General features: G+C 31.9%; 1 protein-coding gene across 1 annotated transcript in view; it reads left to right on the top strand.

Annotated features, from left to right (window-relative positions):
* LOC127733961 (histone RNA hairpin-binding protein-like) overlaps positions 1-13,013 on the top strand; it is a 33,129-nt gene extending 20,116 nt beyond the window's left edge. Inside the window, exons 5-9 of the mRNA XM_052243450.1 lie at positions 7,147-7,206; positions 8,392-8,457; positions 9,447-9,560; positions 10,173-10,316; positions 11,089-13,013. Of these exons, the coding sequence (XP_052099410.1) occupies positions 7,147-7,206; positions 8,392-8,457; positions 9,447-9,560; positions 10,173-10,316; positions 11,089-11,401 (697 nt within the window). The 3' untranslated portion in view covers positions 11,402-13,013. The remainder of the gene's footprint in view (positions 1-7,146; positions 7,207-8,391; positions 8,458-9,446; positions 9,561-10,172; positions 10,317-11,088) is intronic.
* Positions 13,014-13,977: the final 964 nt, after the last annotated feature.

Raw genomic sequence — 13,977 nt, forward strand, 5'->3', positions numbered from 1 at the left:
TTCACAATTCTTGTATATACAGGAAGTGATTAATTTAACCCTTAGAGTGCCATGCTTTTTTTTGTTAGAATACCGTTGAGTGCCATGGGATAGGCCCTAGATTTGAAATTTGAACGAAAAACGTCATAAAAGAAGAGTAACAATGCACAACATCATGCAATTGTTTTTCGTATAGAAGCAGTTCTGTTTCGACATTCGGCGTGTGTCAGTTAGATTTCTTTAGGTAACGGGTATGTAAATAGGCAATCAAACAGATTTTTATGAATTTTTGCAGGCAAGTTGATCCATTAGAACCACAAATAAATATTCAAAAAGTATGCAAGTTAATTTTCGAATTTCGGAAAACAAAGCAATCTGAAAATTCTTTAAAATGAAGTACAAATATATATGTATTAGAATGCACATAAATACCACAAACACCATGATAATTAGATAATTTGATTTTAAATTGGCCTTTCTCAAAAACGTTCAACTTTAAAAAGTATGTTTCATTGTCACTAAAATTTCCGTTTTTAGCTCATTGTGCCTGAAGGACCCCATGTGAGCTTATGCCATCAATTGGCGTCATCCGTTGTTGACGTAAACTATTTCAAGAATCTTCTTCTCTGAAACTACTGGGCCAAATACCATCAAACTTTAACTGAATGTTCTTTAGGGTATCTAGTTTATAAATTGTATCCGAAGTTTTGATCCATCAACAAACATGGCTGCCATGGCTAAAAATAGAACACAGGGGTCAAATGCAGTTTTTGGCTTATATTTTAAATAACTAAAGCATTTAGAGCAAATCTGACATGTGGTACAAATGTTCTATAGGTCAAGATCTATCAGCCCTGAAATTTTCAGATGAACCGAACAGCCCATTGTTGGGTTGCTGCCACTAAATTGGTAATTTTAAGGAAATTTTGCAGTTTTTGGTTATTATCTTGAATATTATTAAAGATAGAGACAAACTGTAAACAGCAATAATGTTCAGCAAAGTAAGATCTACAAAAAAAGTTGAATATGACCAAAATTGTCAATTGACCCCTTAAGGAGTTATTGCCCTTTAAAGACAATTTTACACAATTTGTTCATCATGTTTCCTTCCATTTAAAAATCTTCTCCTCTGAAATTACTGGGCCTAATACTTCTAAACTTAACTGAATGTTCCTTAAGGTATCTAGTTTATAAAATGTATCCGAAGTTTTGATCCATCAACAAACATGGCTGCCATGGCTAAAAATAGAACATAGAGGTCAAATGCAGTTTTTGGCTTATATCTCAAAAACTAAAGCATTTAGAGCAAATATGACAGGGGTAAAAATGTTCAATAGGTCAAGATCTATCAGCCCTGCAATTTCAGACGAACCGAAAACCCATTGTTAGGTTGCTGCCACTAAATTGGTAATTTTAAGGAAATTTTGCTGTTTTTGGTGATTATCTTAAATATTATTGAAGATAAAGATAAACTGTTTACAGCAAAAATGTTCAGCGAAGTAAGATCTACAAAAAGTTATATATGACCAAAATTGTCAATTGCCCTCTTAAGGAGTTATTGCCCTTTAAAGACAATTTTTCACACTTTGTTCATCTGGTTTGCTTGCATTACTTTAAAAAATCTTCTGCTTTGAAACTGCTGAATTCTTTTGAGCCAAACTAGGGCTGAATGAGTTTCAGAGTATCTAGTATCAATTTTGTATTTTATTTCCTTGCACGTCAAGAAACATAGCCACTATGGCTATAATGGAACATTGGGGTAAAATGCATTTTTTTGCTTTTGAAGAAAATATGACAGATACAAAGAACATTTAAATGGCATTTTTAAGCCACTCATTAATAAATATTGAAAAGCAAAAAGTAATCATTGATGAAAGATTTTCAGCAAAAAATTACAGGTGAGCGATTCAGGCTCTTGAGAGCCTCTTGTATTGATATAAAATTTACACGACTACCGAATTTATTCTTGTTGTACAAATCCTTCAAATGTATACGTTTTTTGTCATAGCACTGTCCGTTTCGCTTTGACATATGTTTTAGGTGTCCTTTTTTGATATCTTCTGCATCTTTTTTAAAGTCAAAAGTTGCTGAACTGCTTTTGCGATATTTACATGTATTCTATACTTTCGTGTACCTCAGATTTCAGGATATTTAATTTGCTATACATATCGGAGAGTAAAAAGCTACATATATCATTTTTCAATACTGATTGTTATCTCTGCAAGTTGACTCAGACCTAGCTTGTTCATCTTATCAACATGTTTCTTTACTGAATAAAATATTTGCCACTGGACACTTAGTTACAAATAAAGTAGTTAATCCATAATTTCACAAACGTGTGTACTTTGTTTAGACTTTTAATTATGCACTTTCGTCAACTGTTTAATTTTTCCGTTCTTTTGTTTCCGATTGATTTTGTTATGTTTCTTTTGGTACCAAGATGATTAGAATTCCAGTTAGAATTGATCTCACAATATTTTTTTTTGAAAATACGTAGCTTTATGGGAAATGTAACAAAATAAGGGGACGAATATTTATTGCATAATTCTGGAAACGTTGTCGAAACATGATTTTGCTTCTATTTGTCTTTGTGCTACTGTGTCTGTAAGGACATTTGTTTTGTTTAGCTGATGAGAGTTTTTATATAACTTCATATGCATACAGTAAAGTTGCAGTGAAAAAAGAAACACCGAAGAAATTTATCTAATTCAAATTAAGTCATTGAACACACCTTTTCAATAGTTGATACTGGTAAATTTTCAAAAGTTACTAATGTTTATTTTAGTTTGAATTTTAAAAAAAATCCTCAACAAAATAAAAACACAACATCATTATTTTTTGTCGAGCCTGCGACTTTTGTCGCAGAAAGCTCGACATAGGGATAGCGATCCGGCGGCGGCGGCGGCGTTAGCTAACTTCTTAAAAGCTTTATATTTTAGAAGATGGAAGACCTGGATGCTTCATACTTTGTATATGGACGCCTCATGTTACGAAGTTTCCGTCAGTCACATGTCCAATGTCCTTGACCTCATTTTCATGGTTCAGTGACTACTTGAAAAAAAAGTTCAGATTTTTTGTAATGTTAAATTCTCTCTTATTATAAGTAATAGGATAACTATATTTGGTATGTGCGTACCTTGCAAGGTCCTCATGCCCGTCAGACAGTTTTCACTTGACGTCGACCTCATTTCATGGATCAGTGAACAAGGTTAAGTTTTCGTGGTCAAGTCCATATCTCAGATACTATAAGCAATAGGTCTAGTATATTCGGTGTATGGAAGGACTGTAAGGTGTACATGTCCAACTGGCAGGTGTCATCTGACCTTGACCTCATTTTCATGGTTCAGTGGTTATAGTTAAGTTTTTGTGTTTTGGTCTGTTTTTCTTATACTGTATGCAATAGGTCTACTATATTTGGTGTATGGAATGATTGTAAGGTGTACATGTCTAGCTGGCAGGTGTCATCTGACCTTGACCTCATTTTCATGGTTCAGTGGTCAAAGTTAAGTTTTTGAGTTTTGGTCTTTTTTTCTAATACTGCATGCAATAGGTCAGCTATATTTGGTGTATGGAATGATTGTAAGGTGTACATGTCTAGCTGGCAGGTGTCATCTTACCTTGACCTCATTTTCATGGTTCAGTGGTCAAAGTTAAGTTTTTGAGTTTTGGTCTTTTTTTCTAATACTATATGCAATAGTTCAACTATATTTGGTGTATGGAAATATTTTATGATCTATATGTCAGTCACGCAGGTTTTATTTGACCTTGACCTCATTTTCAAGGTTCATTGCTCAGTGTTAAGTTTTTGTGTTTTCGTCTGTTTTTCTTAAACTATAAGCAATAGGTCAACTATATTTGTTGTATGGAAGAATTGTTAGCTGTACATGCCTGCCTAGCATGGTTCATCTGACCTTGACCTCATTTTCATGGTTCATTGGTCAATGTTTAGTTTACTTGGTTAATGTTAAGTTTATGTGACAGTTGTAATAAAGCTTTATATTTAGGACTATCAACATAATATCAATGGTTAGTAAAGAAGGCGAGACATTTCAGCGTGTGCACTCTTGTTTTATTAACTGAACATAAAGAATTTCATATATACATGTACCAAGCTATAGAATTTCATATATACATGTACCAAGCTATAGAATTTCATATATACATGTACCAAGCTATCGAATTTCATATATACATGTACCAAGCTATAGAATTTCATATATACATGTACCAAGCTATAGAATTTCATATATACATGTACCAAGCTATAGAATTTCATATATACATGTACCAAGCTATAGAATTTCATATATACATGTACCAAGCTATAGAATTTCATATATACATGTACCAAGCTATAGAATTTCATATATACATGTACCAAGCTATAAGGTGCCCTCGCTTGCCAAAAGTTAACTTAAAAAAAACACAGAAGTTCTTCTTAAAGTGTAGGACTATAGGGAAAGAAAGTCTTCCTTTTTTGTTTTCTTTTTCATTAGAATAACTTTTTGAATTCAGATAAAGTAGTTTATTTAATGATGAACATAAGTAATATTAGACCAAAGTTGCAACATGTTTGTTCATCGTGTAAATACTTTCATCATATCTAAAGAGAACAGTAAATAAAAATAAACTATTGGTGACGAGTGTATATCTAGCATTCTTATTGGTCCCCTCTGGTTGATATTTAATTATGGTTCTTCATTTTCTGGTTGCAAAACCCAAAACCACGGAGTTGGAATAGAGTTGACACTGGCCATCTTCCAAATCCTGCAATCTAGCATTATGACGTATTGTTTATTATTACATAACGTCAAAATACCGTTGGCTTTTGGGCCTATGCCGTGGCACTCAAAGGTAGTGTTTTTCAATAGGCCGGATAGGCCCTATGGCAGAGAAAAGGTAAAATTGTCACCAAATATTTCATTTCAAACCACTAATTTTACAACAATTATGCCTACTGCATTTGTTTTCTTGTCTGATTTTCATGTTTAATCCACTAAAATCAGGGATCATCAGAGTTCTCGCACCATTATATACAGGTATGTGACTGAAATTTATTTTTGGAGTATTTTAAAACATGTTCTTCATCAACATTAAATTTGTATTAAACATTTATGTCAACAATGAACATTAAATTTTGACATAATTGTTTATTACATCGGAATATGTCTAAAAATAAAACTAACACTCTGGCATTCTTGAGTTAAAAAAGTGATATTACAATATGAAAACTTCTATCATAATCATATTTAATTAGTTCTATCATGGAAGTATTATATTGACAGGAACTCCAACGAAAAATTAGCACATTCCCATCCCACTGATTTCTTTAAGAAAATAAAAGGTTCCGACTCAGTTTGTCAAGTACGTGATAACTCCTTTGTGGGGTATCTGTGATGCCGCCTTCGCCTGTTCTTTTAACTGAAGCTGGTCTTATCACGTGATTTGGTATCGATTGTCTTATCTACCTACCAATGTAAATAAACACGGAAACTCCCGTGGTTATTTGTGAATCGCCACATGAATAACAACACCTGTTTCCTTTCAATAAATGAAGAACAAAGCTGAAAAGATCGAAAAAATCGGTCCATATTTAACAGAATGACATAAGAAAATTAACTGCATTCGGAAAGAGGGCAAGCTTATTTTTAGTTTTGTTGAGTATGTTTTAATCATTGGAACTTGGAAATCGGGAAATATCCGATTATGAAAATTACATGATTCTGAAGTAGTGCTTTTGCAGAAAATAATGTGATGCGCGTGTAGTGAGCTGGATGGTGCCTGATAACTCAAATTTTAAGTTAAAGATTGTAAACTTTTATCGAGTGAGACACAAATATTTATGGTTTTCTCTATCGTAAAATGTTATTAACTTATTTATCAAATATGTTTTAAAGACTAAAAGAGGTTAATAATTACACGCATGTGATGACCTCTACATAGCAATATCAGGTTACGAGACATGCAGATGAATTGTTACACCTTTTATAATTAATCCGAAGTTGTAAACAACCTTAAACATTCAACCTAGTCCGAGATTACTCTTTAATTTTTACGGATGGCTTTAAATATTTCTGGATGCATTTAAAGAACGATCACCATGATGATGGGCCCTAAGCAGTTTAAATTTTTAGAATTTATTTATGTGTTTAAAAGCTGAACAGTTCTGAAACATCTTACACCGTATGCTAAGCAATTTATGTTTTTGTTTCTTGTTTAATTGCATGAAATATTTGCCATTGGACTTTCAGTAAACAATAAATCAAAATATTTGATATTTTTTCGGATCAAAGCTCTTTAACCCCGTCCCCCCGGCCAACTTTTCAGTGGATTAAATTTTTGTTAATTGGAAATTCTTTCATTAAACACTTCAGTAAAATATTTGTCAAAGTTAGCAGTAAAACGCGATAATAATTACTGATAAAAACTTTTCCGTTTACTTTTCATGAGAATTTTATGATTTTCAAGCCTAACATGTATATAACAGTTACGCGTGTTTAGCCAACGGCCCTCTCATGAATAAAAATCTTACTATTTTAAAATTGATTGTAACTTAAACTGAAATGTTTATGGCTTGTGAGTATTTTTACTCTTCAGTTTTTTTGTTTTTGTTTTTTTAATCGGTGAAAACAGTCGCGGGGATTTCGTTTCTTTTCTTTTTATTTGTTATTAAGCAGCAAAACCCGTAAAAACTGACATTATATTTGTAATTCACATGGTCGGCAAATGTCATTTCCTTGACAATTAAGTACACATCCGGTTATTTCGGTATGTTCCGTAATTACGATCATTCACGAGGTTCCAAAAATTTGATCGGAACCCATGCATCCATAAGACATGTCGAGTTAATTAACAGATACTTAACGATTTTGCGGCATCGCACTATAAACGTTTGAAGTCCGCTTGTTGGAGTTCCTGTCAATATAATACTTCCATGGTTCTATACATGGTTTTAAATGCAATTTATTAAAAACATGTTCTTATTTCTAAACTTTTCTGATAATGGATTAAATAAAACCATTTTCAAGAAAGGTGAACAAAAATCCAGAAAAAGTGAAAATGCCTACATTCCAAAATTAGTAAGTATTTTTAGAAATTGACATTTGGAAAAGAGCAGCATTATAAATAACTTGAAAGATAGATAATAGAAATGTTTTTGTTTTTTAGTTACACACCAGACAGATCAGGAAAAAGATTACAGTGGGAACAAGGAGCAGATGGAAATAGGTTTGTAGTTATTGATTCTATCTCAACAGTTTCTTTTAATGTCTAGACTTAATTTTAGCTGACACTCCAAAAGGGCCAGTGTGATCTGTTATATCAATTAAAAAATTACAGAAATAAGCATTTAACATCAACACCAAATTTTCTAAGGAAAAAAATTATGCTATATTATTTATAGATAACCAGTGAATATAGAAAATTAAAATCAACCCATCTATTGTAATCTAGATCATTGAAAAAGCAAAATGTACATAAAACAACATACAATATAAAATCAGCAGTCTTCAACAAGACCCATATCCCCATTTGTCCAGCTCCAGGTCCACCCATAGTCGAGACAAGTTGGGTAATTTTTTTAACCCAGTTTTGCCCGTTTACCATCAGGGCTAAGTGATTTACCCAACAAGATTGTGTTGTAAACTTACTCTAACAATGCGAGCTTTATAGTAAAGTGTTCTTAATATATATAACCAATATAAAAATAAGGAGAAGTGGTATGATTGCCTATGAGACAACTATCCACCAAAGTTTAAATGATGTGGATGTAAGCAATTGTACGGCCTTCAACAATGAGAAAAATCCATTTATAGTCGGCTTTAAAAGACCCAGACATGAAAATATGAAACAATTCATTTTAGAAAACTAACACCTTAATTTATAAAAAAACAATTTACAAAAATCAAATATGACAGACATGAACCAATAAAAACCCCTAACTACAGGCTCCTGACTTGGAACAGACACACAAAAGAATGTGATGGGGTTAAACATGTTTGTGAGCGCTCAACCCTCCCCTAACCTGGGACAGTGGTGTTACAGCACAACATAAGAACAATCTATAAAAATCAGTTGAAAAGGGCTAAACTCATCAGATCGATACAAAGCAGAAAAAAAACATCTAACCGACTGGACGTGTCCATTTTACATTAATAATGCTACTGTCTGTGCTTGGAACTTGGATATCCCTTCTTTTAATCCAGAAACTTTTGGTAGGCTTTGGAATTAAAACTTGTCATTAAATTAAATGAAACAGGGTAGCAAATTATAACAAATATATAGCTAGTGGAACAGTGGAATAAAATATCTAGTTATATCTTGGAGTGATGAATATTTAAGTAATATTATTAAGATTGTGAACATTTCTTGCTTTTTACTCTAAGGAATTCTAATGAGTCAATCTATTAAAAGGTTTGCTGGAAGAAGAAGATTAGAAATGAAAGGTGATGATAAAAGGGAACAAAGAGGTGCAAGAAGGTATTTTATATATTGAGACTTATATATTCAAGTTTAGTCTTGAACAGTTTTTATGGCCCCAAAACAAAGTTGTCGGGGCCATATACATGTAGTTTTACCCTTGTCCGTCATTCCGCAACAAACCATTATACAGACTTTTTTTCTAAACGCCTTTCAGATATTGGGCTGATTTTTGGTATGTGAGTTAACCATGATGAGTTACAGATCAAGTTTAAGTTTCGTTCTGCTCTGCCAAAATTATGGGCTTTGGACTTGGATAAATTGTTGAAAATCACAGTTATACGGCAATTTTTTCTAAACGACTTCAGATATTGGGCTGATATTTGGTGAGTTAACCATGATGAGTTACAGATCAAGTTTAAGTTTTGTTCCGCTGTGCTAATTTTTGCCGTAATTACGGGTTTTGGACTTTTGGTATGTGAGTTAGCCATGGGGAGTTACAGTTCAAGTTTGTTTCGTTCCGCTCTGCTTATTTTTGCTGAAATTACGGGCTTTGGACTTTGATAAATTGTTGAAAATCACATTTATACAGACTTTTTTTCTATATGCCTTCTGATTTTGCGCTGATTTTTTAACAGTCTACCATGATGAGTTACAGATAAAATTTGTTTCGTTCCGATATGCTGATTTTCATGTCGTTTCAACACATCTTCAGTACATCCACTTCCTGTTTGCTGATAGTTTGAAAGTTAACTACTCATTGATCAAGGAAATTTTTCATCAAACTAGTGTTGGTCTTGAGAGCTGGATACTATCCATGCATGTTTGTGTCCACATGTGTTGTTGAAATTGCAGATTTTTCAACTTTTTGAGCCATTCGTGTTGTTCTGACACATCTAGTTATTATTGTTTTGCCTGGAATAAATTCCTTGAAGGAAAAAGTATTGCCATTTAAGTTCAACATTTGCATTTTACTATCAAAATTTCATACAGATGAGACATATCTCTGTGTCAACAGTTTATTTTATATAGACACCATTGTTTTACAGGGGTTCACCAATGGAAAAAGAAACAGATGAAGCTATACTGGAGAGAAGACAGAAAGCAGTGGACTATGGGAAGAACACATTAGCTTATGATGAGTACATAAAGGCAGTTCCAAAGTAAGTGATGAAATCTAGTTTCATTTTCTGTAATTTATGGAAAAAAAGTACTTAAATATAGCTATACCATTTGAAAAAATTTAGTTCTTTTAACTTATCTACCTTCTTTTTACTGGATATATAATAAAAAGAGGGTATGGTTGCCAAATGAACAACTTAAGGTCACCATATGGCCTTCAATAATGAGGGAAACCCATACCGTATAGTAAGGTATAAAAGTCTAGTATGACAACATGTGAATAGTGAGATCTACCTACGTTCTTATTCCCTCCAAAATCATCAGAATACTTTTAGGAGTTATGCGTTTTTATCATTTTGCCCTTTTGACAAATTATCACGATAAATGTACAAATAATTTTTTATAAATCTCCTGATAGGAGTTATTTCCCTCAAATTGAAATTTTTTACCCAAATAATGTGTTGCACAGCCTTATCTTTCCAAAGTTAGGGTGATGGTTCTCTGGATCTAAACCACAGATTTGACTACATTTGGTATAGCAGTAAATCATTGTCACACTTGGGACTAGCACAGACTCAATGAAATAGCAAGCAGCTGGAGCATACTATGTAGACCAAAGTAGTCTGATGTTTAATATTGTTTTCCCATTTTAGAAATCAAAGAAAGAAAGGCCATCCTAGAACTCCAAACAAGTTTATGAAGTGTAGTAGGAGATCATGGGATTGTCAGGTCAGATACTGGAGAATCAATTTACACCAGTGGGATCCCCCTCATGTTAAACAACAGATGGAAAATAGGTAATATATATTTTGTATGTGATGGTTTACTGTAAATTCAGACATTTTTGCAAAAAATAAAACTTGTATGTAACATTTTCTGAAATCTCAATAATTAATTTTGCTTTTGTCTATTGTTCAACAAATGCAGAAATAAAAGCACACAAATATTAGTGAACTTAACCTTTTCATTTCTCGGGAAAAGAGTGCTATTTTTTAGACCTAGCCATTGTTAGTAGATCTTATTGCTTATATTGGTTAAATAAGAACACAAAATTATATAACTGATATTTTCTTACTTATTTAATCTTTTAAATGTCTGATGACATTGTTTTGATTATCTATACTTACAGATAAAAACAAAAATTTGATATAACTTTTTACAAAGACTGAAGTATTTTGGTATGACTGATCCCTTTTCAGGCTGTTTTATTTTTATGAAACTCCATAATGTCTTTAATAATGTTTGAAAAAACCTGAAATTAAACATACGTGTATGTATCCTAAAGGAATGTTAGAAGTTACACTCGTCCCCTCTTACATTTAATTCAGAACTTTGTTTTGCAGTGATAAAAAAAATAATTGAAAAAAATCATTCCCTCCTTTGTTGAATAAAAGATGTATCAAGTCCAAAAAAAAACTAGCATAGTGCTGCATATTTCCTACATGAAGCTTTATCTCCAAGACTTAAATAAGATGAATCTGGATATCTTCTGAACCTTACTTTGGATATCTGTATACAGCATCCAAGTTTAATACAACAAACAGTATTGAATGATTTTTGTTGTTACAGGAAGAACCACATCTTTGACAGTTCATCAGAAGACACAGCCTATTCCACATCTCCCTCCGACTGTGAGATGGAATCCCTTTCATCATCCACAAATGATTCAGCGTCCACTTCATCCAACATCAACGTACATATCAAAAACCAAATCAACAAGATCAAACACGAGGTTGACAACATATTCCCCCCGCCAGCTTACATCCAGACTGCCGACTCTAAAACTGAGGACAATCAGACAACAGATAACCAATTAGAGGATAAATTCTTTGAAGATTTTGAATTGGATCTGTGTCTTAAGGAAGAGGAGGAGATTTACTGAAATCATGAATTTGTCATTGACCAGATTTACTTGTTAGAATTCTCACTATTACTTGTCCACAATTTTTACTTTTATAGTTTCATATAAAGATTTTAATTCTTAAAATGAGTGAATGAAAAAGATATGATTTATTTTTTTACTGAAATGTTGTGTGTTTTTTTTATGTACCAGTTTTAATTTTAAGATAAGGAATTACGTAGTTACATTTTTTTAACATGTATAAAGATCAGGAATTAAAAAAAGATTTTATTTTAATTCAGTCAAAAGAGATTTTATCCAATCAATAGTGCTACTTGAGTTTCAGGTTAATGTACAGTGTATGATATACTGAAAATTTAAACATTGTGTATAGTTTAACAATAGAAACAGATTTTGGGGGTGGGAATAAATAAAAAAATAGATGTCATGAAGAAAACATTTTTTCCCTATTTTCTTCTAGGAAAAAAAAGAACATTAAATATTTTGACATTATAGATGTTCAATTTACTTAAAATTACCAATTTAAAACTTGAAAGAGATTTGAACTAATTATACATGAAAGTAAATATAAGGAACATTTTTAGTGTATTAAACCTCTTGTAAAACTTTTGCTCATTCTAATTAATGTACAACATCAATTCCTCATTTCCTGTTGCAATAAAAATAGATTTACCTAGAAGTAGAAATATTTTTATTAGCAGTCCAATTCAAACATTAATGGTACCCAGGGAAGGCAATTTTGATTTGAAGTTACCATATAGAAATAATTTTCATACTTTAAGAAAAAAAAAACTCTACAAAAAATGTAAAGCGTCTTCCCTGGATCTCATATTTGTTTAATGGATCAGTCTTTGTAAAAGTCAGAAATCATGGCTAAAGATCAGTCTTATTTGAATAAGAATTTGAAAAAGAAAAAAAAAATTGTAAAACAGAAAAAGTATAAAAAAAGAATTTCATTGGTATATATGCATGTAGTGTTTAATGAATGTTGTGTCAGATTGGAATTGTGTGAAGAAATCTAAAAAAATTACATTGGAACAATGGAATAATACAATATTACTAGAAAGAAGTTAAAGTCCATTTCACCCCATCATGATTTATATGAATTAATAATACCAAACATAAACAAAAAAAAAAGATATAGAAATGACAAAAATGTTGTTTTACTAATGTCCACATTGTTAACAGAATATACTAGTTTTTAAACATCTGAATATGTAGTAGTAATAATCAGCTTTAGCTTTGACCTAAAATATGGTTTTACAAGTAACATGTAAAATATTTTGTATATTGGAATCAAAATTTAATCATATGTGGTTCATGTTTTTAAAAGAATTTGTATTATAGAGCTGGTACAAAATTTTACAGGATGACTACTGAGTTCTGCAATTTTAGGGACGCTGATATTAAGGAAACTGGACTAAGACAGAAAAGCATTTTATTTAAAAGAATATTTTTATGGCTGTTCCAAATGAACTGTATAAATGTTTGGGATGACATTTTAATTGAAAAACTTTTTATTTTTTTTTACACATTCTTTTTTTTAATGCTTTTCAAAGAGTTATATATTCAATGTATTTGATGATGTACCTGTTGAAAAAAAACATTAAAAAATAAATTTATAGCAATACAAGACATTCTGTTTTATTTCAATGGTGAAATAGAGACTTGAGTAGATTGATAGCTTAAAAGGATCCTTATTAAAGACAAGAATGTGCTGTTATTCCCAATCATATACAAATTGCAAAACAATTAAGCTCATTTAGCTGAAAAACAAAGAGTAAACATCCAAATGAAACAAAAAAGATACTGCAGATATCAAAAGGACACTCAAAATTCACAAGTTAAAGAAAGACAAAACCAATGCAAAAAGTAAAATGATAAAAAAAACAGTACAAAACACTACATAGAAAACTAAAGACTCAGCAACACAAACCCAACCAAAAACAAGGGTGATCTCAGGTGTTCCAAAAGGGTAGGCAGATCCTGCTCCACATGTGATACCTGTCATGTTGCTCAATTTTTTTTCTGTCTATTGGAAATAACATAAAAAATGTGGTGCACACTTTAAAATTCATTGATGAGTCATTCGGTGATGTTACAATAAATTGTGAAATATTATAGATGTTTTTATACCCCCGCTTTAAAAAAGTGGGTGTATACTGTTTTACCTCTGTCTGTCCGTCTGTCCCATGAATATTTTTCTTCGCATTTTTCTCAAGAACTACATTACAAGGATTTCTGAAATTTGGTTTCAGGGTTTATTTGAGTCGGCTATACCATGTGATGCGTTTTCAGATTCATCACTCAACAACTTCCTGTTTACCTTATACTTTTAGCGGGGCGGGGGTATCATTAGTGAGCAGTAGCTCACAGATTCACTTGTTTTCCCTCATTTATGTTGTGGCTAAAGGGGATGTTGCAGAATAAAAACTTTCAAACTGATCTTTCATGTCTCAAAATTGGATTATATATCATTGTTAAACTTGAACTTGTTGAGTCGTAGGAATTAAATTTGGCAGTTCATTCAAACTGAAATCTTAATAATTTAATTTTGGATGTAACACGTCTTCTGATTGGCTGACATTGTTTTGTTT

The sequence above is a fragment of the Mytilus californianus genome, unplaced genomic scaffold (genome assembly GCF_021869535.1).
Source record: "Mytilus californianus isolate M0D057914Y unplaced genomic scaffold, xbMytCali1.0.p SCAF_3, whole genome shotgun sequence".
Taxonomy (NCBI): Eukaryota; Metazoa; Mollusca; class Bivalvia; order Mytilida; family Mytilidae; genus Mytilus; species Mytilus californianus.